The 24,884-nt window shown below is 43.0% G+C and overlaps 1 protein-coding gene and 1 long non-coding RNA gene across 2 annotated transcripts in view; one reads left to right on the plus strand and one right to left on the minus strand.

The window, feature by feature from the left end:
• Positions 1–21,207, minus strand: part of PPP2R5A (protein phosphatase 2 regulatory subunit B'alpha) — a 45,910-nt gene extending 24,703 nt beyond the window's left edge. The window contains exon 1 of the mRNA XM_083733580.1: positions 16,900–21,207. Coding sequence (XP_083589706.1) covers positions 16,900–17,053 — 154 coding nt within the window. The 5' untranslated portion in view covers positions 17,054–21,207. The remainder of the gene's footprint in view (positions 1–16,899) is intronic.
• Positions 20,287–22,049, plus strand: LOC310842097. The gene is made up of 2 exons (XR_014562858.1): positions 20,287–20,359; positions 21,201–22,049. It is a non-coding gene; the product is annotated as an uncharacterized lncRNA (long non-coding RNA).
• The last annotated feature ends 2,835 nt before the right edge of the window (positions 22,050–24,884 follow it).

Genomic DNA, 24,884 nt, shown 5'->3' on the forward strand with positions numbered 1-24,884 from the left:
GGATGTGGACAGGCTGCTTGGACGAGTGAAACCGACCACCTGTCTCCTTGATCCTTGCCCATCCTGGCTGATAAAAGCGAGCCGGGAAGGGCTGGGCGATGGGCTCTGCGGGGTGGTGAATGCTTCCCTCTGTGAGGGAGCCTTCCCAGACCCGCTGAAAGAGGCGGTCATTAAACTGCTTCTTAAAAAAACATCTTTAGACCCGGCCAATTTGGCCAACTATCGCCCAGTCTCAAATCTGCCATTCTTGGGCAAGGTGATTGAGCGGGTGGTTGCTGAACAACTCCAAGCACGCCTGGAGGAAACAGACCATTTGGATCCCTTCCAATCGGGATTCAGGCCTCACCATGGGACTGAAACTGCCTTGGTCGCGCTGGTTGATGATCTCCGGCGGGCTAGGGACAAAGGTGAGAGCTGTTTCCTAGTTCTGCTGGATCTCTCAGCGGCCTTTGACACCATCGACCATAACATCCTTCTGGACCGTCTAGAGGGGCTGGGAGCTGGGGGCACTGTCATACAGTGGTTCCGCTCCTTCCTCCTGGGCAGTGTCCAGAAAGTGGTGGGGGGGTGAGTGTTCAGACCCCTGGGCTCTCACTTGTGGGGTGCCTCAGGGTTCTGTCCACTCCCCCATGCTTTTTAATATCTATATGAAGCCGCTGGGAGAGATCATCAGGGGGTTTGGACTGGGTGTTCATCAGTATGCAGATGACACCCAGCTCTACCTCTCCTTTAAATCAGAACCAGTGAAGGCGGTGAAGGTCCTGTGTGAGTGCCTGGAGGCGGTTGGAGGTTGGATGGTGGCTAACAGATTGAGGTTGAATCCTGACAAGACAGAAGTACTGTTTTTGGGGGACAGGAGGCGGGCAGGTGTGGAGGATTCCCTGGTCCTGAATGGGGTAACTGTGCCCCTGAAGGACCAGGTGCGCAGCCTGGGAGTCATTTTGGACTCACAGCTGTCCATGGAGGCGCAGATTAACTCTGTGTCCAGGGCAGCTGTCTACCAGCTCCACCTGGTACGCAGGCTAAGACCCTACCTCCCCGCGGACTGTCTCGCCAGAGTGGTGCATGCTCTAGTTATCTCACGCTTGGACTACTGCAACGCGCTCTACGTGGGGCTACATTTGAAGGTGACCCGGAAACTGCAATTAATCCAGAATGTGACAGCGAGACTGGTGACTGGGAGTGGCCGCCGGGACCACATAACACTGGTTCTGAGAGATCTGCATTGGCTCCCAGTACGTTTCCGAGCACGATTCAAAGTGTTGGTGCTGACCTTTAAAGCCCTAAACGGCCTCGGTCCTGTATACCTGAAGGAGCGTCTCCACCCCCATCGTTCAGCCCGGACTCTGAGATCCAGCGCCGAGGGCCTTCTGGCGGTTCCCTCATTGCGAGAAGTGAGGCTACAGGGAACCAGACAGAGGGCCTTCTCGGTAGCGGCGCCCGCCCTGTGGAACGCCCTCCCATCATATGTCAAAGAGATAAAGAATTACCTGACGTTCAGAAGACATCTTAAGGCAGCCCTGTTCAGGGAAGTTTTTAATATGTAATGCTGTATGGTTTTTAACACTGATTGGGAGCCGCCCAGAGTGGCTGGGGAAAACTCAGCCAGATGGGCGGGGTACAAATAATAAATTATTATTATTATTATTGCTTTAACGCTTTGTGTGAACTAGGTCAATAAGAGAAATGTCTCAGTCATTAAAATAGTAACCAAACCAAATCTGATTGCCTACTGTGCTTATTTCTTCTTCTAGCTTACCGTATTTTTCGCCCTATAGGGCGCACCGGCCCATAGTGCGCACCTAGTTTTTTTTGGGGGGGGGATAAAGAAAAAAAATTATTCCCACCCAAGCCCCCAGAACAGGCTGCTATCTGCAAGCCTAGGGAGCCCTGTGGGAACTCCCGCGGGCTCCCCAGGCTTGCGGATAGCTTCCTGAAGCCTGGAGAGCGAGAGGGGTCGGTGCGCACCGACCCCTCTTGCTCTCCAGGCTTCAGCGAAAGCCTGCATTCGTCCCATAGGACGCACACACATTTCCCCTTCATTTTTGGAGGGGGGAAAGTGCGTCCTATAGGGCGAAAAATACGGTACATAGCAGCAATCTGTTTAGCTTTCAGTGTTGTTTTTTTAATAAGGTTTCTAAAGACGACGCAGTAATTTTTCTTTAAAATTTAAAGTCCATCATGTGCCATATCATATTAAACCCCATAAAGGTCTGAAGACAATGGTATTTTTAGTTTTGAAATACCCCAATTCTGGGCTGAGCTTTTAAGGTTATTGTGTAGTCTGGCAAGGCCAACACTGACACTTTTTAAAATTTCAAACCCTCAAAAATGGGATGAGATAGCAAATGTAAGACAGAGATCTGGGACCTTATCTTACACTACTTTTAGGACACTGAAAATGGAAGCAATATAAAATGGTAAAGTAAAATCCCTAGATCACTTGACATGGCATGGCCTTCATACAGCAGCCAAGGCACCATTTTGTTCTCAACACATCCAAAGTGATCAAAAGCTTAACTTTAACAATATATGCAAGTACATGCCCCACCAACATTATGCTGCAAGTAAAAACTCAACAACTACTTTTACACACTCCTATGAAAACACTGCCCCATTCTCTCAAAACGAGGGGAAGGTTTCAGAAATGGAAAGCACATTTCCAAATATGGCACCCAAGTTGTTAACAGTGGTCAGCAAGGAGTCAATACTGGCTCAGAGAAAAACGTTTAACAACAAACAAACAAACAACAACAACAACGTTGGGTGGCTTCCAACATATGTAAAAACATAATACATTAAACATAAAAATACTTCCCTATATAGTGCTGCCTTCAGATGTCTTCTTTAGAAGACCTTTAGGTGATATATGGTAGTTACTCATCTCCCCGACATCTGATGGAAGGGCATTCCACAGGGTGGGTGCCACTACCAAGAAGGCACATAAAAACAACCCCTATTTATCAGCGTCCAGAACTCAAACCACAATGCCTTTTTCTTCAGCCCCCCCAGCAAACCTTCATTCTATTTTATTCTCAAGTCAATTTCTCTAGAATCCAGGCAAGTTCATATATTTCTCCCAACCTATCCTAAAACCCTCTCCAGCAACACATAAAAAGATAGAGAATTTGTGAAGCAGTTAATTTTCCTTGACATACTGCAGATATTGCCTGCAGGAGTACAATGTGAGGAGCTCATTTTCTTCCACTAGCACAACACAAGAAAAACATATAAAACACTCAGAGGAGAGCTATTAGCATACTTCCATATCCTATGTAAAGTATCCTCCAAGGATAGCCAGAAAAAATGGAGAAGCACTGAGGTACAAGCAGATTCACAGGCTTCATCCAACTTCAACTTCATGCAAGAATAGGAAGCTATTACGTCTTTCTACCAAAGCACTATGATAAACATTGTGATAGCATACATAAGAGGATGTATGCTTTTACTGATGAAAATTGTGAAGGGAACTATCACTAGTATGGTGCACTGTTACTTTAAAAGAAAAGCAGGAAATGCTTGCAAACACAGGTGAAAACACTGTTTAACTAACCATGTTATATATGCCTGGTAATGTTGCACTAGGAGTGTATACTTAGCTTTTCTACTTTAGAAGTCATACTAATAAATGTGAGTTCTTAGGACAGACTTAAATGTAGGAATCTCTGAATAACTCTAGTCTGCACAGATTTTTTTAAAATCACTAGCTAAAAACAAAGCCTTTTTTTTCTTTTCTGTGCTCAAATATGCATGATTTCTCCCTGATAAGATATTAATGTGTGTCTCTTATAACTGAACATCTTCTGCAGATTCAATATGTATCTTCTGAGCATTCAATTTCTTGAGATTGTAACTGCACAGAACATATTTCTTAAGCCACTGAAATGGAGTTGATTCACCTCTAAAGAACTTTTAATTAAATAACACATTAAGTTATCCCACCCAATCTTGTGCTGCCCTGAGTTTACCTAAATGTCTATTTAAAAATCTGCTTTGATTGATTTTGTGTCTTGTCTGCTCCTGCCATCCCTGCAACAGTCTGGTTGTATAGGTATGCAGTTAGACAGATCTAAAGATATCCAAATCTTCCATAAGAACATTTTAAAATGTAAATTCAGAGAAAAAAAGTTGTGTACATTCCTAGAGCAGGGCTACCAGGAATACACAACTTGACTAAACACATTCAGCTGCTATCATTTCCTACATTTCTGTTAAAGGAACAAAACACAACTCTGTCTACTGCACTTAGCTCTCACCTGTCACTCCTCAAAGCTGCCAAAAGTGACAGTGGCCATACCCCTCACCTGTGGCTCCTTGAAGCTGTCAACAGTGGCAGTGGCCACACCCTGTGGAAACTGCTTTGACTGGCTGGCGAAACGAGATGAGGTAGCTGATGGGTCTCAAAACCTCAGTGACTTAGGGACTTCCCCTGCATGCAAAGACAGGATCCAGCAGATTGAGCAAACGAGACCAAGAATGGGTCCAACGGTCAAGAAAGCGGTTTCTGCACTTGCTGTAGAGGGAAGTGAGGGGCAGATGGGGCTTGTCAACCTGGGAAGGTCTAGGAGAAGGGAAACGCTGATCCTAAACCCCTGCTGCCTCGCAGGATATCGTTGGGAGAACAAAAGGCTAAGGGGTAAACCGTACACAAATCCAGAGTAAACTCCTGAAGACACCTGGATGGCACCTTGTACGCCTCTTTCTGGCAACTCCTGCAACCAAGCTGGTGCCAAACATACTGCTCTGCTTTCCTCTGGACCACATCAGAGAGGCCAAACCCCTGGCTGAAATGCTCTAGAAAATCAGAACACCTGGATCTGGTATGCTTATGTCATTAATTCATTTAGGGTGCAAACTTATGGCGCCTGTGAAAATATTCTAGGGGGTCATAGGATTGTAGCTCTCCATCTCTGCCTACAGAGTAGGAAGCCTAATCATGGATGCCTCTTTTTTGTAGCCATGGAAACCATTGGGAAGGAAGGGGAAAAGCTACTGATGGAAAGCAGAGCAGGTGGAACTAAAATGCCACACCCCTTTTATCCTGCTGATTCAAGGCCAGGAAGGCTTTTGATTTGGTTCTTTGTCTGCCTTTGATTTCCCCACCTCTACTAACCAGGTAGGGATTGGTGTATTGCACTCATTAGTATCAGACACCCCTTAGATAATTGAAGGCTTATAAAAATTATACTAACTCTTGGAAATGTGGTAGGAATTCTTTTCTACACAGTTGGCGGCATTTGGGGCAAGAAATCTTTTATAATGAAGGAGGTTATACCACAAGTCATACTTTTAGATACAGTACCTATATTTATTTATTTTCTTATTTGGACTGTGCAGTATCAAGGACTGCAGGCTAACCTTAGCATGTAATTGACCTGTGATGCTAACTGGAATTCAATTATAGCAGAAACACTGGACAAGCATTTGAATGGTCTGCAAGTGGGAAGGACAATGAAATTGGAATAACCTTCTCAGTATATATATTTTCCAAATCAGATGAATTACATGAGGATGGATTTCCTCCAGAAATAATTATTCTGCATGGAATATAAAATGCCATGTTCTCAGTCTAATTACCCAGCACAACAGTAGTGCAGAAACGATACAGGAAAGTTGAACGTTCTCACTGATGTGGGCATTTTTGCCAAGTTATGCCATTTCACACCATTATGGATTCATTGCCAATGAATTTGGCTAACCACCGTTTTATGCCTTTCACCTCTCTGAAAGTTTACTTCTCAGTGCTCCAGCTTATTTTCAGTAGTCACAAATAGGCCATAAATACATATAGTGTGTGTGAAATGTAAGGTAAGTGACTATTCACGACCCTACTTCAAAATAGTGTATTAGGATTTTATTAAGATTTTCCCTGGCTGTCCCTACCATTCTTCAGAAAAATGCAGGGTATAAAGCAAGTAACTAAAAATGATCAACAAAGATTTGAATATTTCAGTTTCCAAAGTTTTGAAAGCTCTGAAAGTTACAATTGTACAAAAGATAGCACACAAAACCATAGTTTCCTGTTGCCAAGGCAAACTGAATACCTAATGCGTCTATGAATAGTTGGGCAAGTTTAAATGTCCTTACCTGATATACAGTGGAACCTCAGGTTGTGAACGCGATCCGTGCAGGAGGCACATTCGCAACCCGCAGTGCCGTGCCTGCGCACACGCGGGCTGTGATTTGGTGCTTCTGCGCACGCGTGAGTGCAGAAACCCGGACATAACCCTTTCCGGTACTTCTGGGTTCGGTGCTGTACGCAACTCGAAAACGCGTAACCTGAAGCGTCTGCAACCCAAGGTACCACTGTATATCTAAACAATTATCCTATTCAACACACACTGCAATGAGAAGTGCTTGCTTTACAATTTCATACCCACTTCGACAACCTGACAATTTGTCCATTGATGTTGTCAGTAACAAGCTCAAGGTAAATCCTGCTGAGTTTTGCCTACCGAATTTCCTGAATATAGGCTACATTAGGTAAACCAAATCTATGGGCTGTTATCCACATATGTCAACTTAGCAATTCAACTTATTGTGAATATGCTACTGATATAATTGGTTTCCCTCAGAGCTTCCAGACATGTGCAAGGCCTAAGAGAACATGACAGATGTTAACTTGAAAGCTAGCATAATCTGCAGGGCACTGGAGGATGGGGTTTGGGAAGGTGGTAAAGATGTGAGAACTGCAGTCTGGCATGAATGCCATGTGCTTTCTCATGTGTAATTAAGCTGCTGAGCAATGAAGCTGGAAGAAGCAAAGCTAGCAGCTGGATAGGGAGAAGAAAGAATAGGTAGCAGTAGCAATCATGCATTTTGTTGCTATTCTTGCAGGAGTGTTTGTACCTCAACATAACTTGTCCCAGTCTCATAGCCTATGTTATGACGGTTTTAAGGCTTAAGAGCTTTAGTCACCTCTTTACTATTTGAAAGAAAAATACTAAATGACGTTCTCCATTTTTAGACACTGTTGTACAGTGGTACCTTGCTTTTAGAACAGCTTAGTTTATGAACAACTTGGAAACAAAAGGTTGCAAACCCAGAAGTAGGTGTTCCGGTTTGTGAACATTGCCTTGGAAGCGGAACCTGTTCTGCTTCCTGTTGAGTGTGAACTGTTTGTGAATTGAGTCCCCCGCTGCTAATCAGAGGCTCCCTGTTGAGTCTGTCAGCTGTTGAGTCCCAAGCACCCATGCAACACAGAGGTGACATTTGGAGCTTTTGTTTTTGCTAATTTTTTGCAATTTTGTTTCTGTGGCTTTTTCGGTTTTTTGACTGTGACTGTGGTTTGTGACTTCATTTTTTGTGACTTGTTTTTGTGACTGTGTGGAACCCAGTTCAGCTACTGATTGATTGTATGACTACAGAAATGGATAAAAGCCCCCCATCCAAACAATGACTATCATCAATGCACGCAAGAAAAAAAATGTTTTTAATTTTTATCATCTACAATGCTGTCTTATTTATTTTATAGTGCAGTACATTGATTATTGCTTTAATTTTATGGATCAATGGTCTCATTAGATAGTAAAATTCATTTTAAATTGCTGTTTTAGGGGTTGTTTTTAAAAGTCTGGAACGGATTAATCCATTTTGCATTACTTTCTATGGGAAAGCACGCCTTGGTTTTGGAAAGCACTTTGGTTTTGGAACAGACTTCCGGAACGGATTAAGTTTGGGAACCAAGGTACCACTGGAATGGCACACTGGAATAATTCTTCTTCTTGCCTGTTGCTCTCATCCATGCCTACAGAAATAAAATTCAAATATTCTAAAGACCTGAAAAAGTCTAAATCAAGCATTAAACTTCTACGTAAGTTAACTGCTTTAAAAACTGAAATAGGTTTGTTATACATAAACTTTCTGTAGCTTTAGCTGTTGTTGTGGAAACACGGGAGCAACCATAGCAAAAATGGCAGCATAATGTGAGGCACATTGACAAACATGATTCACTGATCTTTAGTATCCATCCCTTTACTTCTTTCTTATTTACGAGTTGTGAGTTGGGACCACCTAACCTTTGGGTTTTGGCACAAGGCATCAGCAGCACCTTCACAGGCATTGTGCAGTGTTCCTGTCTATTTTGCAAAGTAGCTTTTTACCATTTAGAAACAAGAGGGATGCTGAGTTTTTTATATAAGCCCTTCTCACTTCTACCATACCGTCTATGCATATTCATAAGAACTGCCTTCCTGATCAGATTGTTTTGCATCCTGCATCCTAGCAAATATTTTAAGACCAACAATGTGCAAGAAACGCTATCACTCACAACTGATGGTACATAGTTTGCCTCTATCCAAGGTCTAAGGACACCCTGGCTGCAGTGTGACATTTTGTAACTATCTTGGCTGCAAGATTTATCACCAACAGGCTTGTCTACTCTCCTCAAGCATCTTTCCACACATTGCAAACACTTCAAAATATAGCCATAAATTTATTTCAGCCTACATTACTGGTTCCCAGTACCTGCCAACAGTCTTGATTTCTGCAAGGCAGGCCTTGCCTGGGAGACCCTTTGGTGACTACAGTCCATAGGGCAACGACATAAAGCGGAGCACCCTGTTAATGAAACGCCCTCCCTGTAGACATTTGGTTTCCCCCCTCTCGCTCTGTTTTCAGTTAGCAATTGGGAACTTTTTTGTTTCTGCATGCCTTCAATTCATAGTGGAATTGCCCACACATGTGCAACTTTTTAATGGGCATTATACTGTATTTTTTTTTGTATATTACTGTTTTACTGCTTAATGTTTCATTCTTGAAAGCTGCACTATGCTCTTTCCAAGAGGAAAAGGAACTGTGGGGAATAAAAGTAACAATGATAATATATCAGGCAGTGCATGAAATCCAAACTCATGTGAGCAGACTTCCACTTGTACATTAAGGATTCCCCTTCCTCTCTTCCCCCTGCAGACCCACACAATCCTCAAAATCTGCTCAGAGTTCTTCAACCCTCCAGAACAGATTTGAGGAGCACACAGGACAGCAGAGAGGCACAGAAAGTCTCGCTGTCCTTCTAGAAGTCAGTTCTAAGGATGCAACACATTATTTCTAAACTCGCCATATTCCTAGAAAGATTATTATAAGTTGGGCTACAATTCATACTTTATGTATTTGTTTAATATGACATATTTACTGAAAGAAGAATGTGGCACTAATTAGACAGCCATACCAGCCAGTTTCACAAGGCTAAAAGAGATTCTTATGTAAGTTTTAAATGCATAGTTAGGGTCTTTCAAGAAGAGAAGAATAACCTACTTCTGGAACAATCCTACTATATTTATATAAGCATACTGACAATTCAAACATGACAATTACTTTGTAGGCTGGATCTAGAAACATCACAGAAGCAGTTCAGTTAAACGTGTTCTAAACTTCACACAGGGACATCCCATTGGTGAAAGATAGGACTCTACAGCACCATCAGTGTTATAACACATATAAAGCACTTTATCTTTATAAACGTACCTGAGTCCATAGTCCATATTTTAACTAGCATAGGATGGGTAGGGGTAGGCAAGAGACGCTAGCTAATTTCTAAGTAAGGGAACATTCTAAATAGCTTTTGAACACTAAGTTACTACAAATCCAAAAAAGGAAAGAAAAACTGGTTCTAAGGCTGGTGACTATATACACTAACACAGGGATAGCAAGCATAGCCTAGCCAACAGTCAGGGATGCTGTAGACTCCCAATAGCATCTGGAGGACACCATGTTGGCTATTCTTGCAGTAACTTCACATTAGCTGTTCCAAGAAAAATAAAATCTCACCCCACAGTGAACTGCTTCATGAGAGACAGTATTAACCAACAATGAAGGGAGTGGGAAACAGTGCTGTGTATTGCCCTGAGTTTAAACCCATGCACTCATTAGGTTGGGCTTTCAACACATCACTCCACCTGCAACTAAGAAGAGGGATCCCTAGGCAGTGCACTGCTTCAGAAACAAACAAGATCACTTCCAACTTATTCAAGTTTCCCCTCTTCTTTTAACATCCCTCCCCTTGTATCTCCCTCTGCCTTTTCCCCCATTGTGAATTGCTGGGAAAGATCTGGGGTTTTTTTACTTTTGTACAACACCCAGCATATAAATAAAATATAAATATATAAACAAGGTGATAGCTATGATAATTATAGTAACAAATATTACAAATTATTAGAAATAATAAACTGATGTTCTGCTGAACACTGTTAAGTCCTCTTGTACTCTGTTGTGCAAGGGAAGAGGTCACATTATTCTAATACCACACATGCAGCATTTCCCCCTGCTGAATATATGAATTGCAACCAATATCATTAGGTATTTTGTTTAGATTCCTTCTATACTGCACAAGACTGAACTTCCAAAGATGATAACATGTAAGCCCAGAGGATAAGATCTCCACTTATAATTAACATCTGGAGAGGGATGGAACAGGAACACTCATAGCATGTATAGAAAATGTCAGAACCAATTATTGCTTTAGCCAGCAGGAAGCCTCTATAACATGGAATACTGTGTGAACTAGGCTTCAAAGATCTGCTGATAAATGGACAACAGATCTGCAAACAACCTTTAAAAATATTATTGCTGCCAGTCAGTAGGTTGGACTGGATCCCCCCCAGTGGGTTTTTATCTATGAAAGGCAGGTTTAAAATATTATAAATGAATAGACTTCAAACCAGATAAAATCAATTAACCTTCAGCAATATTTAATATTTCCCTCATATTCAAATAAATAAGTTTATTCAATTTAACACCTGCACAACTAGAATCTGACTCAACTTGAATGCAATAAACATGGAAAAAGAAATTCAATACTATGCTGGCACAAAGATGCTGAAGATTAAAATAGAAAGGTTCTGCATGTGAAGACTGTCAATGGACACTATATTTAGCAATTACTGTTCATGAAAGTGTATTTTTTTAAAATTAGACATTCTAAGGAGGTCACATCTTGAAGAACTTAAGCTATGAATAGTATCTTTGTTTAGAAGACATGGAAACTTTGCAATGCTATGTGAAAGCTGTGTTAATAAAACTGAAAATACCTTAAAAGCCTACATATTAAAAACACAATAGTTGTTGATCCACATTTCTAAAGTTTAAGAATGTATATGTTCCTTCCTTTTCTTAAGAAATCAAGAGGCTAACATGAAAAACAATTAACATAATAACCAATCATTACTGAAACAAAGCAACAGGATACAAATAAAGGGACACAGTCTATCAAAATAAAAGCAACATATAGATTGATAGCTCCACTGCAGCAACTAAATCAGCAAAATACACAGTGTTCAATTTCAAACCCTTGTCTAAAATGCCAAGCATTTCCCATGTATCTAAAACACTCAATATTGTGGTTAAAAGGACTTACTATAAAACTGTAAAAGGTATAAAGCAACAATTCAGGTGACCCTGGTCCTTATAAACATTTTGTGGAATAGATCTGCAGATGCTGAATGGAACATATGACAGAAGGCGTAGGATGTTACATAACCAGACTACCTTTGAAATCCTAAGCATACTTATAGGGAAGCTCAGCTGAAATCAACAAACTTCCATTTTTTTTATTTCTCATGAAATATATCTAAATCATTTAATATTTAAACACATGCAAAACAATTTCATATTAAAAACTATTTTTGTACTCAAAATTAGGATAAAAGTATGTGCTTAAAAGACTCATTTAAAAAGGAAAGTCTTGAACAGATGCTGAAAAGGCCATGGGGAAAGCACATCCCAAATGCCCAATTCCTACATCATAAAAATGGACCTCCTGATAAGAAACTCTCCCTGCAGACCACCACCCTGGTTGGTTGCATATGTAAAGGAGTGAGCTTTATATAGGTATTCCAGTACCAAGATGTATAGCACTCTGTTCACCAGTACAAGCATTTGGCACTTTGCCCAGTAGATAACCAGCAGTGTAATGTGATGGCAAAAGTCTGCCCAGGGAACAGTCAAGCTGCTGTGTTTTACACTAGTTGCACTTCTGCTCAACTCCAGGAGCAGTCCCCACACACAGCACATTGCAGTAGTTTAACCTGGAGGTTACCACATTGACCAGGCTACCCAGGTCCAGAAATGTCTATAGCCATCTTACCAGCACAAGCTGGCAAAACACACTCCTAGCTACTGAGGGCCTCTAGCAGAGATTATCCAGCAGCACCCCCAGACTACAAACCTGGTCCTTCAGGATAAGTATGGCCCCATTCAAAGCAGGCAATTGAGGGAACCGTGAACCCATGGCACTTTTGTATTGCCGTTTGGGGCTCCAGTGAGCCTCCTAGCCATCTGCCAAGTCTAAGCCAGGAGCCCAGGTTCAAATGACATGCTAAGCTAAACCTTGATTTAGCTCACCACAGTGCGGAAATGAAAAAAGACTGGAAACTAAGCACTCCTCTCTGGGAGCCTGCATATTTACGCAGTCCCTACAAGCCACAGTTTGGCTTACCAAATTATGCAAATGAGGTCACAAGCAGAGATTCAAAGAGTAAGTCTTGCTAGTGAAAGGCCATGTAATGACTTCTGCTAGCACAATGGGGCTTTTCTCCCCCCTCCCTCCTTCCATTCTGCCCCAAGGTGGCTTGGAGTAGTCAGCAGAACCCCCAGAACAATACACGGGGGGGGGGGGGGGAGAGAATCATTCCATCTGGCAAGCTGATATGCTTGTGTTGATGCAATGCTTTCCATAGCACTACACTGGATCCTCTCTGAGTGTCTCATTTTAAGAAATCATTAAACGCCTATCTGGTTAACTAGGTTACACTGAAATTTAGTATAATACTGTACTCATGTTACATTTTAAGTATAATCTAGCCCAGATGGATTTATCGAACTACAGCATTTGATAAGAGTTTTTGAAAAGTTTGCCCACTGTAAAACTATGGTTAAAGTAACTGCTTTGCAATTATATCAGAATTCGCTCCCTTGAGAGTAGAAGAGGTATGGAACACCTCTGTCACACAAATTCTTGAATCTATATTTGGACACTCAGTTTTTAAATTGGAAAAAACCTGAGCCTCAAAAACCTCTCTCAAATCTTGAAATTCTTTGGCATACTTCCAATCCTTTCACTATAAAGGGCATACGTTTCCACCAGGAGTCAACCTCATTTGGAAACAATCTAAAATAAACAGATTTGATTTCAGTGTTTTAAACAAATTGTTCTTTTTCTTTTCCAGAGTTGAAAATGTGAATGTTTCCACAGTGCTAACTACAGATTTACCACTGGGTGCAGTATTTTATGAAATCAATTCCCTAATTGTATTTAATCTAACATAGGGACCATCTTCCTGGAGCCCTGAGTGCCAAGACTCCCACAGTTTTTCCTGTGGGTGCCCAGTCTCTACCCCCTGCCGCCCACTGTCTCTATGGCCGCCTCCGCACAACACGGCCACCATGCATAACTTCCATGGCTGCCTCTGTGCACCACATGCCAGGCACCATGACTGTCACCTTACCTCTGGACCAGGACCTGCACCTCTACTGCAATGTCCTGGTCCAGTCGACGCTGCAATGCTGGAGTGCATGCACCACGCCATCATGTGACATAATCACGCCATCACGTGACATCATCATATCATAACGTCAGCACATCGCAGCATGGTGCACATGTGCTTCTATGTTCAATCAGCAACATGCTTTCTTAATTTGATATTCTGTAGGTAACAAACAAGGACCAGAAATAACAGTAAGATTTTAAGTCTAAATTATAAGGGTAAACCTAACAAGTGCTGTAAAGGGAATCATAATAGTCCCAATTCAGTAAGCCCTGTAATATAAATGCATGAAGCAGTCCCCCCACTTAATTTTACCAGTCCATAGTGCCCACACATCATAGTGCAAATCTGATCACATGACTATAACTAGTATCCCTTGTCCACCACCTGGATGAAGTCCAAAAGCGAGTAGTTTTGCCATTTGCTCAGAACTGCAAAAGCAGGGGAAGTTACAAAGCACCTGCTGGGCACAATACAAAGCTGTTGGATTAGATTTAGCTAAGTGGGTCATATGTTGCACAGTCCTGTTTAAGAACTTGTTGCAATGTAGCACATAAGTTACAGATCAGCAAAATAAGGGATAAGTTCTGTTGTGCTTGTGGCTTTCCCATACATATCTGAACATGGTCCTTCAGTTTGCTTTACAATCTATTCCTTATAAACGCTTAGTATAGAAAAAGCATATTTAAGACAATCCATCTATTATTCTCCCTCAACCCTTCAATTTCCAGAGAATGAAAACTGATTATGCAAGGCACTCCTTAGCAAATAGCTTGTACAAGATAACCAATAACAGCTAACTGTCATGTATTTTAAAGACCACAAACTAGTGTCACCACCTAAAACAGCATATACTTCAGAATGACAAAAGGGACGACAACAATGTCACAAGACCTGGAAATATTCCTCAATATGTAGAGCATGCTCAGTAGTCTACAAATTTTTGTTAGGCTTAATTGCCAACTACTACTTGAAGTCACCATCAACTACTCTCTTCTCTGTTTTACTGAGGTTTAGGGCACATGCAGAGAACCAAGGAGAAAGGAAAGGTGGTTTATCTCCCTACCAATGGCCTTTTGGAAAAGCTGTGAGCGACACCTTGCTACTTTGGTAGAAGTCTAATGGGAAATGAAGGAGACACCCTCTTCTCTCTGACCTGCAGAAAACAGTGAAATAAAGGTTGCCAAGACCTAAGGTGAAGACAGACTGTCCCATCTTCCCCACAATTCACAGAAAACTCAGGAAAATGTATCTATGTGCTGGGTATGTGGAAAAGAAATAAGGGTAGTTACCATTAGTAATATATAGAAGACTGAGCACAGTCATACCTCACGTTGTGCCCGCTTCAGGTTACGTCTTTTCAAGTTGCGTCCTGTGGCAACCCGGAAGTACTGGAACAGTTACTTCCGGGTTTCGCTGCTCACACATGTGCAGAAGCGCTAAATCGTGCTGTGCGAATGCGCACAAGCAGCGCTTCTGGATGCGAACGCTTCAAGTTGCGGACGTGCCTCCGGGACAAATTACGTCCACAACTTGAGGTTCCAATGTATGCTACTTTACTTTCTTGCACTTATTTGGGGTATCATGACATAATGTTTCCAAGTATTTGCCACATAATAGACAACTTTAATGGACTACATGGCACTATATTCTTGCTATGGTACTTGCTTCTCTCTTTCCTTCCCTCACTATCTCTCTCCACACCCATTTTCTTACCCACCCTTCACTCAAAAGTCCCCAGTTGGGTTACATACAATTAAAAATACAATACTTAAATCCACAAAAAATACAGGCAGCCCCCATTTATGTGAATTGAATATGTGTGCGACCTTGTATACACGCCGAATGCAGAAGCGACCCGGAAACATAATAAATACATCACTAAAATGTCTCTAAAAGGGCATGGGGGGCAGAACAGGGTATTTGTAGGCTTTTTCAAAGGGTTTCAATTAAATGAGATTTCACTGATATGTGCAGTGTCGCAGAACGTAACTCTGCATAAATGGGGGCTATCTGTGCAATAAAACAACACCACTCAAAATTAGAGGAATTTGACAAAACAAAACCTCACCCCACCAAAAGTCTGGGCAAAGAAGTACACCTTGACATGACAAAAAGGTTACAGTATCAGTGTAAGGTGCACCTTAGTGAGAGGACTCCACAATGCATGGGCTACCACTGAAAAGGCCCTACGGTGCACCATTGCCCTCAAACCTTTTTTTGGCAATGTCACCATGAGCAGAACCTCGCTGGGTGATCTTACTCAGATAAGTTGATATGGAAGTAGACAATACTTCACATACTTTGGGCCCAATGTTAGGACTTGATATTGTTGGAATACCTTTTGGGGGCTTTTACTTACCATCACTATCAACATGCTTAGGTTATCCTGAGTTCATTGCTCCTGTTTTTATTGTATTTTAATGTCTTATTCTGGACCACTTATGTCAGTCCTAACCCCTTTCAGCTCAAACTATCATTTTTTATCCTTTCCCCCCTTTTTAAAAAATGTGAAAAACTTTTTTAGACAGCCAAAAAAAAGTGTTGAGTTGCACATAAGAATTCCAGTACTTCAAATTAGCATCAGAGTTGGTAAAAATGGAGTTTGGATTGTCATAGGGCTGACAAGCCCAGAAAAGAGGATAAAGAAATTCACAGAAATGCACACTTGCTAAACACTACTACTATGAGCTTCTGGGAGCCTAACTAATCATGTGAGCACTCTTTAATTCCAGGGGGTGAAAGTAACACAGTACCACAGTTTTAAAGGGAAGGATACTTTGTACACTAATTTAAACAGCAGTAACAGCCCCTGGAGGAGATTACACAAAACCCAGAGAAGAATGAGGAAGGGGAGGACAGGTTAAAATTTATGAAGGCCTTGTTTCTGAGCAAGTTCTGCAGATTATGCCATAAACCTTGGTGCTCCCAGCCGGAGTTGGCCTGGGGGTCCTCTTTTGTCCCTGGTACTACCCACAAATGAATCAAGCCAACATTTTGCATGGCCAACTCCTTAAGGCAGGGCAGGAAAGCATGAAATTCTAGCAGCTCAGGGAACAAGGCCCTTAAAAGTGTTAGGTCTTCAAAACAGGAAAGCACCTAATCCCCTGAAAGCTGTTGAAATGCGAACCTGTGGCACTATATTTCGCAGGGGAAAGGGATAAAAGGCAGGGTTTTAACAAGGCTGCGGAGAGGAAGTTTCGGAACAAGAGTTGCGCCTTAACATGGAGTAACAGTGAAACGGGCTGCCGCGAAATTTAGAGGGTTGGCACAAGGAAGCAAACAGCACGTAGGCGGCGGCGAGAGGCGGGAGGAAGTCTCTTCCCGCAGAAGGCAGCACCTGTAGCCCGGGGCTAAGTGAGCTGCAGCTCGCTCGATTCCTCCCTAGGAGATACATGCGGTATAATTGATACATTACCTTTGAGCTGGGGCAGCGGGAAGAGCTCCACGGGGCTGCTTTGGGTGCGGAACTGCGAAGACCCCTGCGACCGCTTCTGCTTCTGAGCCTTGCGCACCGACCTCCGCGTGAAGCCGTCCACTTTCTCCGCGGCGGAGATCGCCGTCGCCGACATGGCTGGGAAAGGAGGAGGCACGAGGGGGGATCGCCTCTCCCTTGAAGCATATAATCACGCCGGAGGGGCGGGGGGAGGGAGGAAGGCAGAGCAAGCGGCGGCCGGCGAGAAGACACCACCAGCCAAGGAAGGAGGAAGACACTTAATCCAGTGCACCAAGGAATAGGGGCCGCGGTTCTTCCAAGTCCAAAAAAAAAAAAAACCAAGAAAGGGGGAAGAATCCAAACACCTTCCAAAGAGGGAGGGGGGGGAGAGGCTGTTTATCCAACACCTCAAAGAAAGAAGGCTCTTAATCCGACACCCTTGAGAAGGGAGGGGATACACTTAATCCGATACCCCGAAGGGTTTCCAAATAATGGATACTTTTCCGAGGAAGAGACCAAATGAGGGTTAAACCAAAAGGGGGGGCCGGCACGCAGCAAAGACCCGCCCCCGCTGCGTCCTCCAAATCAGCCGAAGGAGAAAAACAGAGCAGGAAAACTTTTATTCTTCCTCCCGCCAGCGACGTCTCTTCGCCGCCCGCCCGCGAGCGGCAAACTTTGGCGGCGCGCGGTCTCGTGAGGAGGAAGGAGGCGCTGTTCTCCCGCCACCCGCCGCCTCAGCCAGGCTCGCTGTCGCCTGGGCCGCCCCGCCAGGCGCTCGCTGTCATGAGCCGGGGTTCCTCGGCGACTCCTGAGGGAAGGACGGCGGCGGAGCGGGAAGGGGAGGGAGAGAGGCCAGGGCCGCGCAGCCTCCTCTTCAGCCACCGTCGGGAGCCCCCGGCGCCTCTTCCGCCAACATTTTGTCACGCCAGCGCCCCTCGCCGCCGCTTCTCCTCTTCCTCCTCCTCCTCAGAGGCCGCGCGCAACGTAACAGCGGGGGAGGGAGGGGCGCGGAGGCGGCGAACCTTCCACTCGAGAAGCGGCGCGCAACTTGCTGCGAGCGAGCGCGCTGTTAAGGACAGCCGAGTTCCGACTCGGAGGAGGGGGCGGGGCCAGCGGCGAGGGGAGGGGAGGAGGTGGAGGAGCAGGAGCAGGAAGGCGGTTGGAACAGCCGTTGGAGGACGCCGGCCCGAGGGTAACTGACAGGAGCGCAGCAGCCAATCGGAGAGGCGGTGGGGCGGGCGGCGGCGGTGGTTAAAGCGAATTGCATTCTGTTGGGCGGGACAAGCTGGAAGCCAAGCGACGCGACCTCTGGGGGACCGAGCGAGTGACACCAGGATTTGCCCAAAGCGAGGGGGTCAAGGGCGGGGTGTGGTGCGGCGGACGCGATTGGGTCTACGGCAGCGGAGGCGGGACGAGCGGGCAGCCAATGACGAGTTGCGATCAGGACTTTTTCGTTGGTTTGTTTTGAGGTGGGAGCTCAGAGGGGCGCGAGGAGGACAAGAATCCCACCCGGCAGTTTTCGGGGCTTGTGAGGTTGCGTTGGTCTGCTTCTTGTGTTTTTCTTCCGGGAAAGGTCATCGTTGTTGGCTTTTGGGTCCCTAGCGGCGGGACGGAGAGCGGGGAGTCCGCAAGAAACTTAAGCAGCCCAGTCTTATTCATCTTTACTTGCAATTAAACCCTGTTCAACCAGTAGAGCTTACTCTTGGGTAAGCAGGCAGTTACTAACTTTTGCCTTCTTCTCTCTTTCCCACCGCTCCTCTGGAGATGCAACATTTCCAGAAAATTTTAAAGCTGTGTGGAATAAAGCCCATTTCCCCTTCTCCCAGCACAGATTTTTCGTGCACACAAAACAGAAAAATTGAGAAATTGTGTGTGTGTGTGTGTGTGTGTGTGTGTGTGTGATATATATATAACCCAGCCAGATAGCCAGATATAGGATCAGCGAAAGGTCTGGGAAAAGAGGGATGTTTTTGCCTGGCACCTAAAAATATGTAACACAGGCACCAGATGAGTCTCCCTGGGGAGAGCATTCCACAAACATATGTGCAATACTTATCAACCCCAAATGTATGTTACTGCTTTAGCAACATAAAATGTATTGTTCCAAAGCTAGGGTTGAATAAAATTGTCCCCTTTGGCATATTTATTAAATTTAATATGTACCAAGTAAGATTACAATATACCCACACAGTCCACTTCCTTCTGTGGGTCTTGGTTAAAGCTCACACCCCTATTTGCAGTTTCTGCCCCACTGCCTTTTGACCTTTTTTTATCCCCAGCGAAACAAAGCAAGAAGCTGCTTGTTTGTTTCCCATTCTGCAGCAGTGTGTCTGTGTCCTTCAAGGGGGAAGGTGAAAAGGTTGACCACAAAGGAGGGAACAGGTCAGAAGGGCAGCAGAAACAGGATGATTGCTACTAGTATCTACAGACTAAACCAAAGGTGACTAGGAGACACAGCCAGCAATTCACAAGCGACGGAGGCCCTGCATGTTCCTCTAACGAAGATTACTGCACCCATAATACAGAAATTCATTTTGAATTGAAGTGTTGTATTTGCCAGTGCACTAATGCTGTACATCTTAAAATAAAACATACCTAATAAAGGGTTTTCCAGTGTCCTTCAAAATATGTCAGTTTTTAAGATGGAAACATTTGCAAAAAGTCCTCTGGAAAAAAACACCTTTTTAAAAATTCCCTGGGTGAGGTGTAATAGGACCTTCACAGCTCTCCCCTCATTCCATTTCTTCTGGCAGGAGGGAAAGGCTTGACCTCTTAAATATTAGCCAGTATGTAATACAACTTTTTAAAGTGCATTAGCCCTGGAGAGGCAAAGCAGTCCAAATTATGGAAAGAGGTTCAGTTTGTGTTGTTGTAACAGTGCCTGGAAACAAGTGTGCAAATAGCAGCTGTTTCAGAAGGGGAAAACAACTTTTTGAAGCTTCATTATTGGTATGTTGGGAATAGCAGCTGTGAGCTTCTCTTTAAAGCCACATACACACAGGATGTGTCTTGTTTACACATTCTGGGAGAGTGTATTTACTAAATGACCATTTATAATGCATGTGTGCGATGTTCTTCACACCTGAGCACCTCTGCATGATGGAAGAGAAAGAGTTGCTATGCCATCTTTCAAACAAATGTGTGAAGCGTTCCTAATTCTGCCATTCAAGGAGATGTGATTAAGATCTAATCATAGACACCCTGCAGCTCAAAAGCTTGTGTCGTGGTTTCAAGAGCCTACATTAGTGTTGTGTATGCAGCATCTCATCAAATTATGGAAGCTGTGCAGAGACTTGTTCAACTGTGCTGCAGGCCTGCAGTCTTGTGCAACCAAACAACTTTAGTCTGCTTTGCTACTTCGGATTCTTTCTTGGATTACTGCATCAGTTAAGAACTCTGGAACAGAGACAGGATTCCTTGCTTCTGTCATGTCTGCACCTCAGTGAGGTTCCACCAGCAGAAAGTTGTTAATGGAGATGCTGAATCTGACATAACCCCCTAAGGTTTAACATGTCTTTGCTGTCCTAGCTATGGGTTAGGGTTAGGGTCCGTGGCCTTCTTTTATGCCATATCCTCAATTTTCATCTTGATAAAAGAAGGGTGGTTCCCAAATTGCTTAGAAAAGAAGACCCAGCAAATAATTATTTAATCCTAAACATAACTGGCATTTAATTTTAGGAATAATTTTTTGTTTTGACCCTTCCATTCCTTTGAAACCAGTATCCCTGTAATTTGCTGCAGCCTACTGGTTAAGTCCAATTTTCCATATGGTTTCTCATGCCTTATGCCTTCTTTAAAGGACAACTCATGTGCTCACTCAAATATGATAATCAATTAATAGCAGTTTGCGAGGCAGGTAATCTCTGTGAGTGGTGCAGTAGAGATAAACCTCAGCTCCCACTGAGAGAACAAATGAGAAGTCAAACATAGAGCAGAATTCAGTTTTTCAGCCATAGACATGTAAATCAATACTTGTTCCTTCTCAGTACTAACAGATGCCTTTAAGTGGTGAGAGTGGAGTTTGGAATTTTGCCACACTAGCAAGATTGTGTCAGGAAATTGATACATTTGTATACTGTGATCTCCATGATGATGGGTAACTGTTTATGAAAAAATAGCCTGAACTGCTCCATTTATACACTACCTTTTTATTTCCTTTTGGTGGGATTATAGTATTGGCTCCAGGGCTTTTAATAGTTTAGAAGCTATATTTACTGCTGCAGTACTTTGACAGGAAATGCTCCACCTGCTGAAAATTTCTCTTCTATTCATTTATTAATAAGAACCTGAGGACAGCACCTTCCGCCATTAGCTAAGGATAAGGGCACTGGGAGGCCACTCCCCCTGCATTCTAGCAACAGCATCACAGCAAGATGGAGACTAGCCCTATCAGTGGGCCAAAGGAGGACTTATAAAAAACACTCCCAACTGCTGGTTGCCCTGCAGAAGCAAGAAGAAGGGCCTCTCTGGTCTCATCCATCGGCCAAAGGAGCAAGAGGCATCAGTTGCCAGTCAGGGATTTTTTTAAAAGCTGATTTTCCAACTGCACAAATTCCCCATCAGTCATTCCCTTCACTATATTTTCCTACCTTTCTCTGGAGGCCTAGAATCATAGAACTGTAGAGTTGGAAGGGACCTTGAGGGTTGAATCTCAACTAAAGCAATGGCAGATAGCCATCCAACCTCTGCTTAAAAACCTGCAGTGAAGGACAGTCTGCCTCATAATTCAACAACTGTGAAATCAGGATAGTCTCTTGGATTTCTTGTTCTTCAAAATGTTGATATTGAAGAAAACATTGAATGTTTGTCTATTTTGCCTCAAGTTCTTTAAGATATTTGGGGACATAAGAAGCTGCCTTATGCAGAGTCAGCTCATTGGTCCATCTACCTCTGGATTGTCTACAATGACTGGAAGCAAATTCCCAGCATATCAGGCAGGAGTCATTCCCCAGCCCTACCTAGAGAATCCTGGGATTGAACTTGGGACCTTCTGCATGCAAAGCAGATCCTCTGACAATAAGCTGCAGCCCCTTTTGATTTATCAATTTTAAAAAAAATTAAATAAAAGTGCATTTACTTTTATGTGTCAACAAACTTAATAACAAATTAAACAGCATAAAAAGTTAATAAAATGTTGGTCTACATTTTTGCTACTGTACTTGTTTGGCTTCACAAGCACTCAGTCTGCTTTCACAAGTGGAACTATCCTATTGCTCAAATGCATGGCAAGTCTCCTGTCTCATTCACTGCAAATTGCACAGGCTATCCGGCACTCAGTAAATGAGAGTCCTTAAATAACATTGGAACAAATTGTCCGAGAGACCATCTGTTGTCTCCCCCTTGCATCTTAGGATTTGAGATAGAGGGATTGGAACTAAGATCAGGAGGTACTTAGGAGGAACTTAGGGACTCCTAAGTAAGATCACCCTTCAGCTTAGGTTGTGCTGAAACCTCTTTGTAAATAACAGCTTCAGAAACAAACTACTATGGGGAAGTATTTCAGTTTTAGGAGTGTGCTTTTGTCAGTTACAGTTGTGGCTATTCTCTTTGGGGTTCTTCATTCCATTTTTAAAAATAGTTCTGTGTGGAACGCTCATATGCCAAATGCCTCATACAGATATAAAACTGAATATGTCACGTACATAAATAGCAAATGTCCCCTGACTATCCTGGCCCTTGACTGTTTACAATTATTTCAAGGTCCCAGGACACCTGCAACAATGTGGTGTAATTTGGAAACCCATAACGGCACATCAAAGATATGGAATCATTTGACAATCCGTTAAATTTAATAAAGGTATACTATTCAATTTTGAATTAAAATAGTGGTTTTTCTACAGCCACCTTTAACTACATAGCTGCCTAGACCTTCAGCAGATAAAGCAGGGGCAGCCAAATGGGTTCTCTCCAAGCCCTTTCCTTTCCCTTCCCTGCCAGGTTTTCTATATGCAGGAAATTCTTTTGTGTGGAGTATTCACTCCTGTCAGCCTCAACAGCAGGCTGAAGCAGGGATGTTACAAATTCTGACGTGCATCTCCTGGACTAATGTGTAGATCATAACTTAATTATCCAGTTGCTTTTGCACAAACCAAAAGTTCAAACAATAATGTGTATTTTGAAATAAAATATGTACCGACATGTATTTAAATGGGCATTTTGTGCATATTTCGTTATTACAGAATAATGCAAAAGCAGGATAAAATCTACTGATGGGTGAACACAAGCAGACGTTGTGTGGATCAGAAATAGATTCTTCCCATCCCTAATCTGAACAGGGACAGGGACAGATTTAGTAGTTTACTATCTCTCTTGTTTGTAAAAACAAGACAACAGAAGCCACAATCTAGAGGTGGTTTAGTGACTAGAGAGTGGGGCTTGGCTGTGGGAAGCTGAGTCTAATTCTTCCATCTTGCTGTAAAGTTCACTGAATGGCCTCAGGCAAGTCACAGACCTGATGCAGATGCCACAATCACAAACCACAGTATATTGAGCCGTGATTGTAATGGCTGACTTGGATCAATGCTTCTTAGCCTCCTTCACTCAGGGTTGCTTTGAGGAGCTTAGAGGCTGGACTTGAAAGACAGGACTGGAAATAATAACGAGCATTTATTCCACTTGAAAATGGGAAAATACACGAGTCCTTATTGCCTTTTATGGGGGTGGGGGTGGAATCTGTAGAAAACCAGCAATTTTGTAATGTACAGAAGCCACAAAATAAAATGATGTATGTCAACTAATCTGTCTCAGAAGGGTTAGGAAGCACAGATATTTCAAGAAACTTGCCAAAGCATAAAAAGGCAACCGGACTAACAGAAAACTTAATGGTTAGCATCCTGTCAGCTTCTTAGCAGGCTTTTACCATGAGTTTAATACCTGCCTGAAATTATCTCCAGCTGGAAAACAGGCAGTGCTGGTGAACAAAACTAATACAGTACAAAGCAAATTCAGTGGATCTCATTAACAAAGTCTTAATTATTTAGGTTACACAGTGACTGTGTATCATTTATGTAACATTATTGTTCTGTTCAGATTGCACTACTGTTTATGTGAGCATAAGGTAAAGGTAAAGGACTCCTGGACGGTTAAGTCCAGTCAAAGGCAACTATAGGGTACAGCGCTCATCTTGCTTTTCAGGCCGATATATTGGGAGGGAGTAGTGTATAAGGTTTCAGATATTTCATGTCCTTACCGGATTCATTTGGACATTTTTTGACTCGAGATGGGCAGACATCATCAGTGGTTAATTGTTTCTATAGCGTGTTGTTTCAAACAGACATACAGAAAAGATTTTTAAATGATTCTGGACATGCGGAAAGAGACTTGAACATGTCACATTCCATGCAGGTTGTGTCTCATTTAAACTGTGCCTTCAGCTGCCACGTGTTCAGCATTAGTGTAACAGAAGAGTTCCCACATGGGTCATGGAACTCTGGTATGCTGGTGTCACATGACTCAATTTAAATGAGATGATGGCTGCATGGAATTAGAGTCTCGTGAATCTCTTAATTTCAGATTCTGTTTTACTCATTTTTTGTATCTTATGCTCAGTTTGCCCCATTTTGTTATCAGTTTGTGGTTTCATTTATTGCAAATAGTTTCACACAAAATTTTGTATGTTGTGCACTATTTTCACTAATATACACTCCTTTTTGCACATTTTTACCTATGCTTTTTCTACACATTTGTTTTGGTTGGAGAGCTATATTGCAAATTCAGAAAAGTGTGACATTCAAACAAAAGCTGCCATTTGGTTTGGGAAGTGCAAATTAGGGAGGTTTTCATTAAAACATGAACAGAACCAATTTCACCTCATTTCTACATGGAGCTACTGCCTAATTACATTTTCCCAGCATCAAATGCAAATCAGGCCTCATGATAAATAGATCCCACCAAGTAACACAGCTTGCCTCAGCTGAACCCATGATAGACTACAGTCAACAGCTTGCTGCAGACATTTTACGGCTGTC

The sequence above is a fragment of the Podarcis gaigeae genome, assembly GCF_964106915.1.
Source record: "Podarcis gaigeae genome assembly, chromosome: 3".
NCBI classification, from domain to species: Eukaryota; Metazoa; Chordata; class Lepidosauria; order Squamata; family Lacertidae; genus Podarcis; species Podarcis gaigeae.